General features: G+C 54.4%; 3 protein-coding genes across 3 annotated transcripts; 1 reads left to right on the forward strand and 2 right to left on the reverse strand.

The window, feature by feature from the left end:
* Window positions 1–1,048: 1,048 nt before the first annotated feature.
* Window positions 1,049–1,950, forward strand: ColSpa_03277 (uncharacterized protein; the record flags this gene model as incomplete). The annotated part of the gene is made up of 2 exons (XM_049269489.1): window positions 1,049–1,293; window positions 1,395–1,950. 2 exons carry the CDS (start codon window positions 1,049–1,051, stop codon window positions 1,948–1,950), a joined length of 801 nt encoding a protein of 266 aa, XP_049125446.1.
* A 5,663-nt stretch (window positions 1,951–7,613) lies between these two features.
* On the reverse strand, window positions 7,614–9,389 carry ColSpa_03278 (meiotic expression up-regulated protein 6; the record flags this gene model as incomplete). Its single annotated transcript, XM_049269490.1, has 3 exons — window positions 7,614–8,825; window positions 8,882–9,071; window positions 9,130–9,389. The coding sequence occupies 3 exons, from the start codon at window positions 9,387–9,389 to the stop codon at window positions 7,614–7,616; spliced, it is 1,662 nt and encodes a 553-aa protein (XP_049125447.1).
* Window positions 9,390–11,550: 2,161 nt separating this feature from the next.
* ColSpa_03279 (uncharacterized protein) lies at window positions 11,551–11,733 on the reverse strand (the record flags this gene model as incomplete). The annotated part of the gene is made up of 1 exon (XM_049269491.1): window positions 11,551–11,733. One exon carries the CDS (start codon window positions 11,731–11,733, stop codon window positions 11,551–11,553), a length of 183 nt encoding a protein of 60 aa, XP_049125448.1.
* Window positions 11,734–18,757: the final 7,024 nt, after the last annotated feature.

The raw sequence follows: 18,757 nt of genomic DNA on the forward strand, positions 1-18,757 counted from the left end.
TCTCGGGGAGTGTCCATCGCCATATCGCTTCATCACATCCGGATATCGCAAGGTCTTCAGCAGGCGCTTAAGCCTTGCCTCATGCGCGGAAGAACCAACAGAAGCACGCTGGAGAGTTTCGATACGGATACATGTAGTAGCAATCACCTCGCATTGGGGCAAAGGCTCATGCTCACTTGTCCCTGATTTCTGCCGCATCTCCCGTTGCATCGCACAAGCATCGCACGAAAAAAGCTGATCTCACCCTTCCCCCCAAGTTCCCCCCAGCCATCCACCGGACATCCCATTGGCAATACCCCCAATTCTCGCCCCCCCTGTCCTCGTCGAGGCGGGTAATGTGCCCAACGTCGCGTCTCGCCGTTGCTATTGGCTGATTCCACCCGGGGCCGACCAATGGAACGGCCCCTCTCGAACCCGGCGCTTAACCGCCCTCCTCACCTCCGCTCCTCATTGGATCTGCCCGCTGTGATGGCACCGTCTGTAATCCACGGCACATGCAGCTCAGCGGTCCAATGCCCGCGACCCTAAGCTTACCCGGCCACCCGCCGCCCACCTGTTTGCCTGCTTGCTCGCTTCCCCCCTCCCCCAAGGCGAATGGCGATGAGTGAATGGAGCAAATGGAAGGGTTACCTGAAGAGGGTGAGGTTGAATGGCCCTTAAACTGCCACCCTGCCCCGACCCGGTAGGAGGCTCCTTTTCTCTCGTGGTTTCTTTCCATTTGCCTTGAAGAATCCGACCTGTCCAACCGACGACGACGATCCAAGCGAACCCTACGGACTTTTGCTTGCATTGATTTGCGGTTTTCCATCGGGATTGAGTGCTGGTGCTTGACCGATGTAAAGCCTCCTTGTTTGCTTCGGCGATAATTACGCCTCGACAAAAAAAGCGAAGTACATAGGCGTCCCTTTCTTGGCAAAGGGCGTCAAGGCTCGACAACGAGAAGAGTCCTTGGATCTCTCGATTCGACAAACGCAGAAACTAGGAACTGCGTTATAAGCATTTGCGGCACGATAAGAAGACAGAAAAAGGGACAACGAAACGTTACAAAATGACATACCAGATCTTGCACAGGAAGTGGCTGCTGCGGCCGTGGATGTGGACGCTGATGCCGCTCGAGCTCGCCGGCCTCGTGCCGCTCCTCGTCCTCTTCGGCATCGCCCAGCCGGACCTGTACCGTACTAAGCTCTGGGAGGTCGGCTTTCACTACGGCTTCAACTCGAACCCACAGATGATTCTGTATGCGTACGCCAACTACGAGCCGTATCCCAATGTCCCTTTTGTATGGACACGAACGTAGGTTCTCCCCATCTCCTGCTGTTCCCATGCTCTCTCTCATGATGGGATCCCTCTCGGGCATACCGGTAGCAGTAGAGCTGACAAAACTCGACCCGTAGCCTCACCGACTTCAACGTCGCCATCTCCGTCATCACCCTCTTTCTCCTCCTCGTCAAGCTCATCGCCTTCATCATGAAGTTCTGGTTCCCCATGCTCGCCGCGGGCCTCAACCTCGCCATGGTCGCTCTCTACACCGTCTCCGTCTACGGCCAGATGGGGCCTGACCACGCCGACCCGCGGTACCCCTCCAACGTCGCCTGGTACATCGCCAAGTCGTGCGACTACGCCCGCCCGTTCCGCGCGTACAAGTCGTGCCAGCTCGCCAAGGGCACGTTCGCCGTCACGGTCTACATGCTCGCGCTGTACGTGGCCAACCTGGCCATCGCGCTGTACGTGTGCTGGCCGAATGAAGGGGACAAGGCGGGCGCGGAAGACGACTACGGGAGCGACAGCGGGAGCGGGAGCTCGCCGTCGGACTACATCAAAGAGGGGAGGGACTGGGAGATGAGAGATATGAAGGGGCCCGCGAGTCCGAGGGTGATGCCGTTCACGCCGCGGACGCAGGCCTTTCACACGCTGGACAGGAAGTTGCCGCTGAGGCAGCAGTATAGTTGAAGTTGTACTCCGAGGTCACCCGAGAGCCGGGGGGACTGTCGACGAGGTTTTTTTGATTTGTGAGCTTGTGTCGGTGGCTGTGGCCATGGCGGCAATGATATATATCCCTTCTTTTTACGATCTGCGGAGGCACCCGGCGTGATTTTACTACCTTTTTTTTTGTTTATTTTACAACCTACCATACTCTTTTAAACAGAGGTCCGGAATTGCCGGCGGCGGGATGTCATAGGAACAGTCCCGGAGTAGGTCAGCTTCTACCAGGGCGGCTTCGCTTGGAGAAGAGAGAGTAAGCGTGTGTGTGTATAATACGCAAAGAGCAACTCTGCTACAATGGCACTCCATTTACACCGCCTGTAGTCTGCCGTGGGCTCGAGGATGATGATTGGGGTTTCTGGACGTGTCTTGTTGCGATGGCCAGATTGGTACATTGCCAACGGCACGGGATCCAAGAGACAGGTCTACCTCTATCCGGTGACAAGCACTGTTTCGTGCTTCAACTGAATGTGCCAAGAAGCCTGCTGGAATGCTTCACGAAAGGTCTCGGGATATCGAGGGCAAGTTAACCCCCGCTGCAACAGGCCTTCGGCATGGAAGAAGAGTGGCCCCTTTTTTTTTCTTTGACCCTGTGGCGATCTCGGCCGATCGTTCGTACTTTCATGCACACATCACCATGGTTGTCTGTAACCCGCACCGAAACACCGCCTTTCTCAGGCATGATACCCCAGGGACCTTGCTGACTTCGCTATCAGCCGCATACTTTTCTGACAGGCGGTCATCATACCTACACTCCTGCGCACGTCTCATGCCGCCCTTCGGCGCCGTATTATGTCTCACCGTGAATAGTCGGGCAACGAGGAGAGCAGAGGGGCTTGAGTTATGAGCTGACTTCTTTTTTGAGATGCATCTCCAGCCAATAGTATACTTGCTGGGATATCACAGCATGTTCCGCGCATGAGTGGTAGACATGCGAACTACTTCGCCCAACATATAGCAGGGTCTACCGGAAAGAACAGGGCCTGTTTTCAGATAACCGAGTAACCCGGATTCCAGCGAGAATGACGACGCCTATAGGCTCTTGGGCGTCTCTTGCATGTGTTGATCGAGGCATCCACCTTCCGTAGTTCTCGACAAGCAGAGAGGCGTAGCTTTTACGGGGCAACGGGGGGGGTGTCTCTTCTCGTTGCAGTACCTATTGTTTGATACATCAAAACACAATACATATTCTACCACGAGACGTCTGACTAATGTCTTGTAGAGAAGAGCTGGGCGCGATGTTGCTGTGACTTCAGAAAAGGGGGCGGAATTGATATCGGTGCACCACTCGTGACATGGAAGGTCAGAGCTTACTTCTAGTACCGTGTTTGTTTTGCTGGAAGTAGGAATATCCCATCTGAAATGGCGGATAAAAGTGTTGTGCCCCATGCTTAGTTCTCACTTTCAGGGTGTTTGGATCCCCTGAGAAGCGTCTGCCAGAGAATCAAACGCAAGTGCGAAACGAGGCCAGAGGATTGTCTTGACTACATGCCCATGTTATTTACAGGCGCATGCGGCAAAATCGTTGTTTCCCGTGGACGCAGAGGGTCCGCATACTCATATCGCGCAGTACTGGTTACTAGACACAATCCTAGAAACGTCGTAACCCAGAACTCGAAATGCCCGTGTAGGTACTGTCTGGCGTGGCCATCTTACTTTCCGACGTTGGCAGTGTATTACCACCCAAAGACGTTTCCACGTGTTCAAGCTGAATATTGAACTGTGAGGCCAGCAGTGATAACAGAGTCTTGGATTGAGTTCCAGTCCTTGATTATATGCACTTGATGTAAATGGTGCTTTGAATAGTAGCTGCCACCATCAAGTCAACCATACGCAAAGACGCGCTTATGGCACCAACCCGCCTTATAGTATGGCACTTTCCTTCTGCTGTAGGCTGTATATGTTAGCGTTGGGTATGTATTACGTTCAGATTTAAGCAGGCCCACCCAAAAAGGGTCACTTAGGATATACTAAGAGTAAGGGGGCTGGGACATGTAAAGTGCGTTCCCGCCGTAATGAGCTTTCTCGCTTTTATGAAAGGCTATGAGGGAATGTGTCATGCTTGTGATGTTGGTCAAGTGTGTTGCTGGAAACCCGATCGTTCCATCTCAAAGTATACACTTTGACACCATCCTGTAGCCCACACTCTGCTGCCACTGAGGGATAACGGGCCCTAGCATTCTCATCTCTTTGTCAATACCAGAGGCCAGCAGTTCTGACGTTTTGCATTCGTCGTGTGATTCGAGGACTACATAACCCCAGTTGTCCTAGCGATTACGCCAACAACTTCATCAACACAGAGAAACACACAGCGAGCACGGTCAGCATATTGGGCCCTCAACCAAACTGACTACTATCTGAAGTGTTGCTGCGTCTCATACCTGTGGCCTTGACGCGTCTCTGGTGCTCCGCGTCCCACCTCTATCAACGGCTGAATATAACTAACTCCTTGCAGAGATACGTAGGTGCAACTGGTAACGTGTAGAGAGCAGTGATTATCCACGGCCTAGCCATAACTTTCCCTGAGACGAGGACCTGGGGTCATTCCTCCGTAAGTAGACTTACGACTTGACAAACATAGATTCGTTTGGTGATGGACATGGCCGTGTTCAGACGCAGCTGTGGAAGAACGGTCCTTGCCGGCTGATCGAATACACTCTGACCAACGCCTCACATCCGGCAATCCCTGGTTCTCCGCTCTTCGTCTTCGAAGAGGCAATACAAACGCTCAAAGTTGAGCATACGCAACAAAGAGCTTCCTATCCTGCTTTGTGGAGCTCTAGACCGGATGAGTTGAGGATGATCCAATAAGCGTAGAGTTGATTCTATCAACATGAAAGCGAACGACACAACCCCATGGTACAATGCTTTCTCAGATTGGCGGCAACCCACAAGGTTGTTGAGTTGATGTCGGTGGTTATAGCTAGGAGGACTGAGGCAGGTAGTGTGGTTTGTAGTTGGGGCATGGTCACCAAGAGCGAGAACTGATGCATGTCTTCGCACACAGAACTCCGAGAGCAGAGTTCTCTGTGCGAGGAATTCCCAGCTCAGCCAGCTTCTTGCCGAGTCCCGGAGTGCTGGCATCTTCAAATTTCACTTGCCATTCGCAGCTCCATTGTCTATCCACTTCTACCAGCGTAGTATACAAACAGAGTTTTTCCCTCTAGATCCCTGGACAAGAGAAACATGTTGGCAGGAGCAAACCGGTCGCATCTTAATATCAACCAGGCTGCAGGAATCGGACCTTTTCCCGCTGTCTCCTCTGAAAGCGTCGCTTCCTCTCCACAGCACAGGCACGATCAACCCAGTCAACGCATCTCCACAACATGCACAACGGAGATTTAAGTGTTCCCAGTTGCCAGAAAACAGCCCACATAGCGCCCCTCCACTTCCAAGGCTAGAACATGGACCATCTTGGAAACCATGATTACGTGCAGATCCACTGGACGGTGGGTAAAATCCAACAACACCTCAAGCGACCGGCTAGGTCGTCAAAACCAGACTTGCGTATAGTGAAGACAGGCTTGAGGGAACTAATCGTCTCAGCCCACCGCAGCTTACATCACGTTCGTGGCAACCCGAGCTGGTATCCATACGCAAGCCTCTGGGCCAAGTCAGGGCGGGACGGTCGGACGGGTGGTTCACCCGTCCTCTGTCAAGTCTCTAGCGCAACGGTCCAGCCGTCAGCCATGTCGGTTGCCGTACCGTATTGCCAGATAGAAAAGAAGAAAAAAACGGAGTGACTGCCTTTCAGCGCTCAAGCCCGAAGTCGTGCAGGAGCCTCTTAAGTCCCAACGTCAGGATGAACACGCCCATGTTCGTGGAAGCCCCGAGACAACTGCTGAACCCGTCGCCCTTCCCCTAGCAGAGACGACACGAAACAGAGCACACGCCGGCCGTTCGTCCGTCTATCCAGATGCGGCCCCGCCAACGCTCTCGAATCTTCAATCAAAGGGTACACGCCAAGGTTCAGCTCGGTACCAAAGCGCCCAGCCGAAACCCTCTTGCCTGTCCGCCGTCCACCGTCCACCGTCAACGACAAGAGACAGATGGACGAGTCGAGCCGACGCAAGACGTGAAGACACCTAGACCATAACCGCCACATCATGGAAGAACCAAGGGAGTCACGAGCAGACAAGGGAATGCTGCATCGAAGAAGCTTATCCCATCCAAGCACTTGCCCCGCTCTGCTTCCTCTCCCATGCGACACAGACTCTCGCAAACGCTGGGTCGCATCAGTCAAACACACGAGGGCGACGCTCATCTCCCTCGTGACCCCCTTAAAGTCCTTCCGCCTTGCATTGACTGCCTTGCATACACGAAAACGATAGGCCAAGTGGCCGATTGGCTAACAAGTTAACAAGCTAACAAGCCAGACGGGGCTTATATGGCCATATACGCCTGTAAACAAGGAAAGTAGACAAGGCTACCATCAGCTGTGCTCCATGCTCCCGCATTATCTCATCGTAATCGTAGAGAGGCCTAAATACTTGCCGGCAGGACTCGTACGTCTCGCATGCCGTGTGCCTTGACATCTGCACCCCAGTTTCCAAACCGCCTCAGGAGCAGGATGACATGGCAAGGCAGCTTCCAGCACGAGGACGACCAACACGCCTAGAGAACAAATCCGGACAAGGAAAATCATGTTGCCGGATTAGCGCGGCATCGCATACGTTTCACGCTTGTTGACGTTCTGGAACTGGACTGCTAGGCTTCGGAGCTCACGTGTGGTGGTGGTGGGGCTCGGACTCACGCTTGCTCGTCTGCCACAAGGATCGACGACATGATGGTTATCGAACGCTGTCCACACGTCCAAACGTACTGAGGAATGCGGACGACCTTGTTGGGTGGAAGGACATGGACTTACGTATGCACATGCTTGAGCGATGAAGACCGAGCGTTGAACTGACTCAACGTTCACAAGTCACGGGGCCGCGATGAAAACGGTCAGGATACAAGTCTAGGTAGGCAACACGCAACGAACTTCTATTAAGTATTAAGTGAATGCGAACAGCTAACACTGGCCCTAGTGGCCAGCACAGACAGTCCCATGCAGTCTTTGTCCATCAACAGCAACATCTCCAAACTCAAGTCTGACGATTCCTGACCCTAGCCCGAGAGTTGAACCAAACACAAGAGGTCCGTCCATCCTGTCGACCCAAGGCAACTTCAATTTTTTGTCGTGGGTATTTTTCTTTTCGTGTTCTTGTCTGGAGCGACGGGTATAACTGGGTATCAAAGCATCAAAGCACGATACTTGTAAAAACAAATAAATCAAACAAAAGAGAGCAAAGACGGAGGAAACTGACTTCGAAAAGACTGAAAGTGGAATGGAATCACCTCCCGCCATTTTTCGCCTTCCGATGCGTGTGCTGTAAAGAGGGAAATAGGAAAGGGTATCAGGTAGAACCAGTCTTGACGGGGTATCTTGAAATGCAGATCCGATTCCCGAACAAACCCATCCAAGTGAACTGATTTGTCACGTGATGTTGTTGCTCTTCCTCCGAATCTCGATCCGATGCGTGCACTTGTTTTTGGTGATTTCTTTTTTTAGTTTTGCTTCATTCCTCTGAGCGTGACGAGAGAAACTTCCACTTGCGAGGAAGAGACATCGAACCCAGCCTCGCACTCTATGCGGCGGCGGTGACAGGAGCAGGAGTGGAGGAAGCGACGTTCTCGGGCTTGTTCTCGGGCTCCTCAGTGGCCTTGGAGGTCTCGGCAACGGGAGTCTCCGAGGCGGCCTCGGTGGCAGGGGTCTCCTCAGGCGTCTCCTCGGTCTTCTCGAGCTTCTCGGCGGGCTTGTCGGAAGTCTTGCCACGGCCCTTGATGGTGGCACGGAGCTTGGAGAAGGCGCTGGTCTTCTCCTGCTTCTCAACGTCCTCGCCGTCGGACTGGACAGGGGACTTGGCAGGGGACTTGTCGCGCTTGCCGAAGCCGAAGGGCAGGGAAGACTTGCGCTTCTCCTTGAGCTCAGGGCGGCTCTCACCGTTGGTGGCGGGAGCAGTCTCCTTGATCTCGACGGGGACAGTGCTGGGGTTGGCAACATCGACGGCCAGAGGGGTGGTGGCTTCGACAGGAGGGATGACGGGGGCGGTCTCGGTGGCGGGAGTAACCTCGCCCTCCGTGGCAGGGGCGGGAGTGGCCTCGGCCTCGGCAGCGACGGCGGCCTTCTTCTCCTTCTTGCCGAAGACACCAAAGATGCTGTTGCGCTTGGTAGGGACGGGCTTCTCCTTCTTCTCCTCCTTGGGGGCCTCGACAGGCTTGTCCTCGGCAGCAGTCTCGATGGCAGCAACGGGAGCCTCAGCGGCGGGGGCAGCCGGGGTCTCGTCGGCGGGAGCCTCAACGACAGGGGTCTCAGTCGCAGGGACAGCGGGAGTCTCCTCCTTGACGGCCTCAGTAGCAGGAGTGGCCTCCTCCTTCTTCTCCTCCTTCTTGCCTAGCAGGTTGCCAAAGATGGAGGCACGCTTGCGGCTAGCAGAGCGACGCTTGGGCTCCTCCTCCTTGGTCTCCTTGGCAGCCTCCTCAGTAGCGACGGGGGCAGCAGCAGTCTCAGTGACAGGAGTCTCAGTGGCGGCGGGGACCTCAGCGGCGGGGGCCTCGGCGGCCTTCTCCTCCTTCTTCTCCTCCTTCTTGGCAGGCTTGAGGCTCTCCAGGGCGGTCTTGTAGGCCTCAGTCTCAGTGATGGTGGAAGCAAGCTCCTTGGCCTCAGCGACCTTGAGCTTCAGCTGGGAGATCCAGTTGTCACGCTCCTCGGCGTTGGCAGCCTTGAAGGTGTGCTTGTGGCCCTTGGCAGTGAAGTGGAACTTGTTGGCGCCATCGGCGGCGGGCTCAGAGGCATCGGCCTGAGAAGTAGTTGTTAGTGGACCTGTCCTTGTGCAGGCGAAACGAGAGTTCTTACCAAGTTGATGACACCCTGAGGAGCGGTCTTGTCGCCGAAGAAAAGGAGACCCTTTCCGGTGTGAGAAGCCCAGGCGGCGTTGTGGTGAGCAGACTCGGTGGACTTTTCGCTCTTCAGGTAAGAAGAGAGGTTCTTGGACTCGACGGCATCGTTTCCGAACCAGAAGAACTCCTTGGAGTAGATGAAGTTCCTGGGTGACGCTGTTAGAACACTGGAATCAGACTGGAGAAAAGGCGTGCTAGGCTTACTTGGGGAAGTTGATGCCCTTGTGCTCAAGGGTACCCTCCTCAACGGGGACGACCTCCTTCTTGACCTCCTCGACGGGTGCAGCAGCCTCGGCGGCGGCCTCAGCGGGGGTCTCTGTGGCAGCAGCCGGAGTCTCGGTGGTCGCGTCGGCGGCGGGAGCCTCCGTAGTCTCGACGGGCTTCGTCTCGGCAGCGGGCTGCTCGGTGGTGGTGGCAGGGACAGTCTCCTTGGGGACCTCGACGGGCTTCTGTTCTTCGGCCATTGTGTGTGATGTGTGGTTGAGAAAGGGGGGTGGGTATCAAAAAGTCAGGCGAGAGACTTGGGTATCACAATGAAATGGTGTAAAACAAAAGCACTACTGAAAGTACTGTATTGGTCGTGGGGAGGGTAGTGTGATCTCTTGGACAGGAGTCAAGAGGGGAATAATGGCAGAAAAAAAGAAGACCTGTAAATGGTGGCAGAGAGAAGACGGGAAAGAGAGAGAAGAAAAACGGGAGGTCGAGCGGGACGCTGGGGGTACTTATTCGCAGAAGCGTGACAAGAAGAGGCTTTGCCCTTGCCAGGAGGCCCGGTTGAAGGAGGTTCACACGGTCCAGTTAGTCCCTTGCGAAGGAAAAAGAGGCGTGGCCCCGTCCTGAGTGGCTCCCCCCCGGGTGTGTGAGAGGTACCTCTGAACTGCTCGCGTAAGGAAGAGGGAGGGAGGTATTCCGCTCGGAGGAGAGTGTGTCAGTGTCAGTTCGGAGGGCGGCACTGGCTTGGAAGGTGTCTCGTTGCTTGGGCGAGGACGGTATGGATGGCGATACGGTATGGAAGGTGGGTTAGACCAAACCGTAAAGCGAGAGGGGTGGGTGGGATGGGATGGGATGCGTGGTGTCTGGGCTTAAGCGCAGGAGCCAAGCCCAGGCAAGTACAACGAGAACGAGGATGAGGTCCGGTGGCCGGTCTGCTGAGCAGCTTGGGCGCAAAAGAAGTTTGTGAGTGTGTGTGAGGTTCGACGAGTGAGGTGCGATCAAAGAACGGCAGGGCAAGGGTCTGGGAGGGAAGCCGTTCCAAACGGATACTTTCTAGTGGGGGGTGTTTTCCCTTGCAGTCGTGGCCCTGTCAGTATCGTACAAGACAGCAGCCAGTCAGTGTCAAACGGTACACTGACCCTGTGTCTCGCTCGTGGGGTGGAACCTCCATCTCTTTCCCTTTCTTTCCTTCCCTCGCCGCCCGTGTTGCTGCTGATCTCTGTTGGTCTCGTCTTGACGACGGTCGACACCGCAAAGATTTTGATGCATTTGACGATAGAGACGTGCCAAGTAGCGGGAGCAACTCAAAATGATACATGGCATGCGGCGCAGAATGCTGCTCGGAAGCAAGTACTTGTCTCCGGCGCAGGTACTGTACTTTTTACCTATTCTAAAATAAGAGTGGGGCATGGCATTTGGTAGCTCTTTCCCTGTCAATGCGCTTGGGTGTTGCTCAGTTGCCAGGTGGGAGAAGCGAGAACGCAGAATGGCCTGTGCTGCACGCAAGCGAGTGGGACGAAATTTCCAAGACCCGTAACGAAATACCTTTTTAGCTGCATTGCATGCTGACTTTGCGCTGCGCTGCGGAAAGAAAAGAAGAAAAGTTCGATGCTGCGGTACGTACCGCCGACGGGCAGAACTGCCAGACGGACGAGGAAGATGCACGACGGACAGGGGGGGTGGGAGGGAAGGAGAGGGTCGAGGACGAGCCTTTCCACTCTCTGGCCAGCGTCAGGGGTTCCTTCCTGCCTGGACCCTGCTGCTTTGTCGGGAACATGCCATGGGGGGCCCACCCTGGCCGCCATTCCCAGACGTTAGTGGCTGTCCTATTTCATTTGGTAATCTTTTTTTGTTTTGTTTCTTTGCTGTTTGAAGCCTCTTTCTCTCTCTCTCTCCAGGCGGTGTCCCCCCTCTGTCGAACGGTCGTCCCTCCACCAATGCAACGACGCTACGATGTGAGCACTTCCTGACTATTGATTGCATGTACCTTGGGAGAAGAAAGAGAGCAAGAGAACCATGGATGAACGTGGGATTATTGAGAAAAACTCGTGGCAGGATTTTCCCACTTTCGTCCTTTCCCCCCCCCCCCTCCCCTTTGCGCCTCGACGGCCCAGCAACCCCTCAGCCGCTTCGTTTGTCCAGTCGTTTTACAGATAGGACAAGTTCCCCTTCATCTTGCAGCCCAAACCTGGTGGACCGGAAAGAGATGGCTGGGTGATTTCGATACGCGCTGGACCCTGACCCTGACCTGGGCGACCCTCTCTCCCTCTCTCGACGGTCCCCAGTTCTTGTTGAGATAAGGTAGGGAGGGAGAAATAGAAAGGGGCGAGCGGCCGTCTACATCGTGTCACTTCGTTTCGCTCTACTGGCTTGGTCAACTCTCCATCGGCGGCGGGACGATGTAATTAGCCATTATTGCCAGCAGCGTTTCGCGAAGTGACTCATGGCCGCAATGTAATCAGCAAGGCCCAGAGACTTGCTCCTCTCCCCGAGACCGCTCTTTTGCTTCTTGCCCTGGCCTCTCCCAACGTTTTCTACACCAAAGTTGGACGGAACATCTACAGAGGTACGGATACCGTTACATTCGATGGCCATAACGCGGCGATCGTGAGTGGATCAGATGCAAGCTGCCCTGGTTGGACAAATAAATGGACACGATGTCCTTTGCAGCCAAATCCTCACTGATTCTCCGATTCGGAAAACAGGGTACAAGACACATGAAGGAGGGGAGAGAGAAAAGGAAAAATAGTCGTACAAGAAAAATTATCCTCAATATGGACCACTTCGAAACCTCCCGTCCTGAACTCGCGTGATGTCCTGCAGCCAGCCCATGGGGGGACGTCATACTGCGCCTCAAGGGTTGCCGTCGATGCGCTCCATTCTCGTGCATTGCATGCAAGCTTTTTGTGTGGCATGACAACCACACAACACTCAACAATAGGTGCCCACCATGCAAGCGCTGCGCATCGCATCCCACCATCTCTCAGAGTGAGGGAGACTGACGAACACCACCAGTAGCTCGAAAAGAGGGCCTCAAGGATTGGCTCATGTGCTGGACTGATGATGGAGTGGGCTGGACTGGGCAGGTGTATCCCCTCCATAGAGAATGCCTACCGGTACTGAATGATCATCTCCTGCTCCTACATCTGCGCACACATTTTCCTCCGTCGTGTGCGCCGCAAACGCCCCCGACTGGCCTGATTTTTCTCTGCCCTACAACAAAACACATGGGAGAGAGGGCGTTGTGACCAGCGGCCAAGTGCCGGCATGGCTGGGCACCCATCCGGAATGGTTAACATATTCCGTCACACCCCCCTAAAAGCTGACCGTTTTCACTAAACTACGCATGCGCCGTTTCCTGCTACTTTGGCAGCTAAACAACAGCAATCCTTCCATCGTTGCTGTCATTAAGAAAGTATCTCGGCATGGACAGTTCGCGTATCGTAGGGATGGCCTAACCGCCAAGCAAAAGAAAGGGAGTGCGTGGGAAACGGCTCTACCACTAGCTTCTCTACTACGAGCCTTTGTCCTGTCAGATCACCCACTAAATATCACGGCCTTCCTCAAACCTTAGGCCAGAATCCACGGGCACCGTACGGGATGGTAGTACTGTGTAGTGCACGAGGGCGCAAGGGGAGCAACAAGAGAGGAAGGGGAAAAAATAGGAGCCAAAGTGGTCCCCTATTAAACCAACCACGCCATAGGGCCACGATGGGGAAAACGGAGGGGGCCAGGACGTTTCTCTATGCTTGAGATGTGCCGCTAGTCCGCTAGCTGCATCCTCTTTATAACCATGTGACTCAGGCCAGAGTACCGTCTAGGGCAAAGAGTCGTCGTCTTGCGCGGGAGTGTCGATCAGCCTGCGCACCTTATCCCGATGCTTCATTGGACTGACTGGCTGCACCACAACAAGTGACTGGCCGACGGGCGTCAGTCAGACCTCTGACGACACTGTGTGTGTGTGTGTACGTGTGTGCGTGTCGTCAACCACCAAGCCGATGGCGCTCTCCTTGGCCACAACGCTTGCGCGCGAACTGAGCCAGGCAATGAAATGCGTCAACCTGACCTAGGGCGCCTGCCAGAGTGTGCAGAGGCGCCATTCCCTTTCCTCCTGCCTCGATGTGTCCAAGGTACGCTCTCGAGCAGCCTGTCTGTCCTGACTCCTGCCAGTCACCGTAGTCCATGTACATTGGCCCTCTTCGGGTTGGTGTAACCTCAGAGTATGGATGCTGCACAGACGGGCTCCATCTCCCTATCTCTAAACCCATGATCCGTTACTTCTCGTGATGCATGCAACAGCATCTAGATGCGGCAGTAGGGCAGGTATCTAGGTATTTAGGTATTTCGCCAACAGTCTCCCGTAGCCTAGTCTTAGTGTTATTCATCGATTGCGCGTGTCGCATCTGTATTTCACCCATTTGTGTATAATGTATAATGCACTTTGTAGGTATATGCCATGTCAGTGCAGGAAGTCCCCTTGGGGGAGTATCTAAGGCGCTGACATTCCATATCGTCCCAGTGGCTGCGGATCAGAAAAAGGAGAAGTCGTTCAAAGAAGACTCGTCTGAGGCCGGCACGATGGATCCACTACTATGGTACAACCAGACGACGACGGAGGAGACCATTTTTCTAATGACAAGCAGAAACAAAAGCCGTCCCCAACACTTAACCAATCAATCGTAGATCCACAAGCCCTTGACCTTTGGACCCATTCCGCATATTGGATCCAAATAATCCTAGCTGCCGCCGGGCCTAGTCTTGGACCTTCTTGGGCAACAGACAGGGACTGACGGGGATGTAAGGGGCTATTCCCCTGTATCTCATGGTCAAGGGGCACATAGGGGGGTTTTGTTTTCTTTCCTCTCGAGATTCTCAGGACCACGACATAACAACTGGATACATTAAATCTCCTCCACCGCCCGGGCCTGAGAGTTGGTCTGGAAATAAGCACACGCGCTGGCGACTTGACAACCGATCAATCAAGAGAGCAGATTCCCAACGACACTTGAGGGAAGGCTCTGTTTGAGCGCACATCAATCAGTCCAGACCTGCCAAGAGGCCTGAGGCTGATTCCAGCCCGCCAACTTCCCAGACCACGCCCCCAAGCACAACATATCCCTAACGGACCGAAGCTCGTACCCGCCATCACTTGGACATTGCTTGCTGCTTGGGTGACCATCCATAACGGGGCTGTGATGCAGATGCGCAGGGACGGCAAATTACGGCCACTGCCGAGCTAAAAATTGCTGATGGGCACCGCGTTCATTTCAACAAAGAGCCTTGGGCCGTCCGAGTCGGCGACTATTGGCTTCGAGGGGTTCCAGCGCGGCGCTACCATCGCGATACCATTAGACCACCTGGCCATTCTCGCCTGAAGCGTACCTAATCTGCAGGCTTGAGTGATTGATGGATGGTCACGGCTCAGCATCCGTACCCTGCTGAACGTCAGATACGGACAGCATTGTTCCAAGGGGGCTGGCGGGCGACAGCAGATTGATTTGCCTGACCAAAAGTCTGAAAAGCGAGAGTTCCGGGAGTCATGCTCGGTTACTTGTTACGATGTATACCTCGCCCCTGAACGTCGCGAAGCATAGCCTGGTTGTTAGCCAGTCCGCCCGGGCAGGTTGGGATGACAGCAGGAAAATCAACCGAAACCTGAGCTCAAGGCTGTTGTCCGTCATTTGATCCGTTGGAGGCCGTCCAACAGCCCACACTGAAAAGCTTTTGGGGTGGTGTTGGCTTGGGATGAGGGAGCCACTCATTGGAATGCGATTCACCTTCCAGGATGCCCATGGCTGTGAGCCGACTCAATGTTTACTTATGCCGTCAAATGCCACCACCAAGCCCTGCCATGTGCTGGTTGCGCGTACCTCCTTCAGGACTGTCCACAGCAACCCTGTCAGCTGATCCCTGTCCTGTGTCTCCTTTGATTTTGCTTCCCGGGTTGAAAAGTTACATTTGCAGCAGATTTTCATCTGGCCCCACGTCGTGACCAGTCACGCTGGCGCTGGCTTCAGGGAGAGGCCCGGCGGCCGGAGAACAGCTCATCGCAGCGGGACAAGGCTCGGATCCGGGCATGACTTGCCTCTCGAACTGAAGGTCTTGATGGTGTCGGTTTGTTGCCGCCCAAGTGGGTTTTCAGGCCAGCCGGCCGTGTGTACTTCTAGGTTCCCGCGGAACCCCAGAACAGGGCGACAGCGTCGCCGGTCGCCATCGGTGGTCGGTATTTGGACAGAAAAGGATAGAGTTGGGTGATGGGATCTTCGGCGGACGGCAAGGAACTGTTCACCAGACCACGTACAGCCCTGCTTGGCTGGATGGCGACATCGTCATCCCCTTGATCTTGGTGCAAGGCATCTCGCCATCTGCCTGATCTGTGTTGACGAACTGCAGCATCGCACAGCCGGCCGCCCTAGTTAAAACTGGAGCCGTGGTTGCAGTCTCAGATACACATGACCGACGAGTCGCGGAAGTTGGAAGGTGTGAACGGCCTGGCTGGGAATGGCGTCGATGAAGGATGGCATCGTATCCGATTGCCTGGCGTGACATGACAGGACCAAGGTGGTGCTGCTGCGTGGCAGCGCTTTTGCGGCGTGTCGAGGGTGGGAGTCGTCCAAACGAGTCTCATTGGGCTGTGTGTCATGTACTGTGTAGGTCAAGGACTTGAGATAGCGGGTTGGGGCCTTGTGAATGGTCACTCTCATGATCTTGCATGTGGCCCATTTGTTTCGTCAAAATCGTGATGCACATCGGGCCTAGGAAAAAGGCAGACTTACGTAAGGTAAATAATGCGTTGTGGTGGTATCTCTGGAGTGCAATTGATCGTCGCCGCCTGCAAGTAACTACCTAGGAAGTAGGAATGGAAAGTCGTGGAAAGAACCTCTCAAGGAAGCAGGCGCAGTATTCCACCCTCATTCCTTCCTGCTAGTCACCAGCAATCAAGCATTCAGTTGCCTAAGGCCAAGGCATGTACATGTACGTACATATTGCCATCCAAGTTCCTGATGCCATCCAAGCCGGTTTTTCCTATGTCCACACACTTTTTTAGTCAGTGTTTGCTGGTCACTTGGTGTTGAACGATTTCTATTCTCGTCGACTGTTTGGCCACCCTTTTTGTCCCGCGTTGAAGGCAACGACGAACCTTGATGGATCTGCGTTGATGGCCACCCTCCACCCCCGGTTCCTTCTGCATTAGGGACCGTGTTAACGATGGCTGGCAGACCTCGCAGCACATCACCCCTCCTCCTTGTTTTTCCTGCGTATGCGCATGATCACACTCTTGTTATCTTCTCCGGCAGTGGATATTACCGTTTGAAATGCCGCCCCCGGTCCGGCCGTTTTACACCATCGTCGATCTGCCATGGCCTTATGCCGACTTGCACACTGTCATCTTCGAGACCAGCAGTTGTTAGTCAAAGAGATTCATCGAGGTCATCGTTATCATTGCTGCAAACTCGCTAATTTGCTCTAGCATAACCATTAAATATCGGCCGCCTACATGTGAGAAATACTCGTTGTTCTGCCTCTGGATAAACTTCTCCTGCCGGCCTGGTTGGATGTGCATGCCGTCGGCCAAAATCTGAGACATACTGTCTTTGGGTAGCTCGCGACGGCTTTGCGGCGTGAAACATTGATATACCTAGCACGGCACATTGCAACCGCCACCACGGTTCTAGGCTCCCACGGCACCCGAGGCTTACCTTGCTTGCCTTTTCGTTTGCGTACGGAGAAGCTCACGGCAGCAACTCAAAGACGGACACTGCCAAGTGGCAGAAGGTGTCGACGTTCTGGATGTTCTCCGTCGGATCCGCCGGCTTGCTTGAAGCCGAGTTCTGGGTTTCGTACGGTCAAGCCACTTTCCACTTTGGTCCAAGGAAGCTCAATATCTGCTTGCATATATCTGCGGTTTCAGGCATGGGACATTAACTACTTGGGGATCAGGTTGAGGATTTCCTCGTCCTTGACAGCGCCGCTGTCCACGACGGCGCTACGGGTGTTGCCAGCAGGACCGTCCAGAAAACCTCCAGAGTCTTCCCCTCGTTACGCATTATCTCGCCACGATTGCGCATTTCGTCGGAGCTTGTTTAAAAAGTCGACACTGATAGTCCTGGTGAAAGATGGTCTTAGTGAGCATTGCCAACCAGGTGCATCACAAGACGCCCGTAACCAGTTCGACTGGTGCTTGTTGGTTGTCCAAGATGCCGCAACTGAAACAAACCCGTCTTTCGCTTGATGCAAGTGGGGGGCCTCATTGAGACAGCGCGAAGGAAGGCGGGCATTCCGTAGCAGAGACGGCGAGGTCGCCGTGATCAGCCAAGGAACGCAGTAAATACATACGAGTCCCTTTGCCCTTGGTGACAAGGTGATCCAAGTCAATATAAATGCCTGTGCCCGAACCTATAATATTTGTTTTCCCAAACCAGGAATCGGGTGCCGCTGACCAGGGCTATTGACGCAACTGGAGAGCAATATCGAGCACAGAGTAATAATCCGATGTCTCTTAGCCTAAAGGGTTGTTAATCTGACCGACCTACCCTGGTTTGCGGGCACCGAAAAATCGCCTCATCGTCAACGATAGACGAGGCAGTGGCTGCGGGCACCGACCGGTGTCAAGGCGTAACTTTCCACCTGTGGAGTTTGTTTCTGTTGACCGACCATCCTCGCCGCGTCCTTCTGCCGGCCTGGTGTTTGCGAAACCGATGTCCTCGTCTACATGAAGCTGCGGTGACGGTGGCGGTGACGGAGACGGACCTTGGTCCGCCCGGGGTTCGAGACCATCGTTATCCAGGTATTGACCCTCGACGTCCTCGCAAGCAAGCGCGCTGGCAAAGCCCGACACACATCAAAAACGTTCATGCAAGCCCCGCCGTTAGCATGCACATGATGCGCCCTACCTCTCGGCCTCTTCCCCTCATCACGTTCTAAATCCCCGCGTACCGGTGCTTGTACCTATCGCACCACGACGAGTCAAGTGCTCACTGTCGAGCAACAGGTGGGCCGCATGAGTCTTCTTGTCTAGGGGTAGGTCGCATTGGCCGACTCTCGACGTCAGTCGTGCCACATTTCGAACCTCTTGCCGTCCTCGCCGCCAGTGCCGCGAAATCCCCAGACTCATCCAACCGTACCATCCGGCTTAGCGGCGACCATATTGGGCGTCATCAGTGAGGTTCACTGGTTGGTGGTTCATGCGGTACTTCCAATAGGGGATGCAGCTCTTATCACACCACAGGAGAAGGAATCTAGACACTTCGAGACGGGTTTTACAATACGCTTCGTGACTCCCGTGACCCCTCGTTCTAGGAGGTCTGAGTCGCTTGGTCAGGCTTAACTTTGGCCAAAGTTGACTTCAACGCAATCGCTCCGAAGTTGCTTGCAACCCTCCTGCGCAGGTACGCTCGGATCTCGCCAGTGGTGACCTTCAACTCTGGTTCTGTTTGGAAATGGGTGTAAATTCATTTCCTCAACTCTACACCTGAAGTCGATATCCCACAACACCATTTCTTTTTTGCATAGTTCTGACTAGTGAGAAAACTGATGTCTCGGGGTCATTCGATGAAGTTCGAACCCATACGCAGCCCCCCCTCCTCCAGCGCGCCCAATGTTTGGACTGCCCGTGATT

This window comes from Colletotrichum spaethianum (assembly GCF_022836535.1).
Source record: "Colletotrichum spaethianum MAFF 239500 DNA, contig06, whole genome shotgun sequence".
In the NCBI taxonomy this organism is placed as follows: Eukaryota; Fungi; Ascomycota; class Sordariomycetes; order Glomerellales; family Glomerellaceae; genus Colletotrichum; species Colletotrichum spaethianum.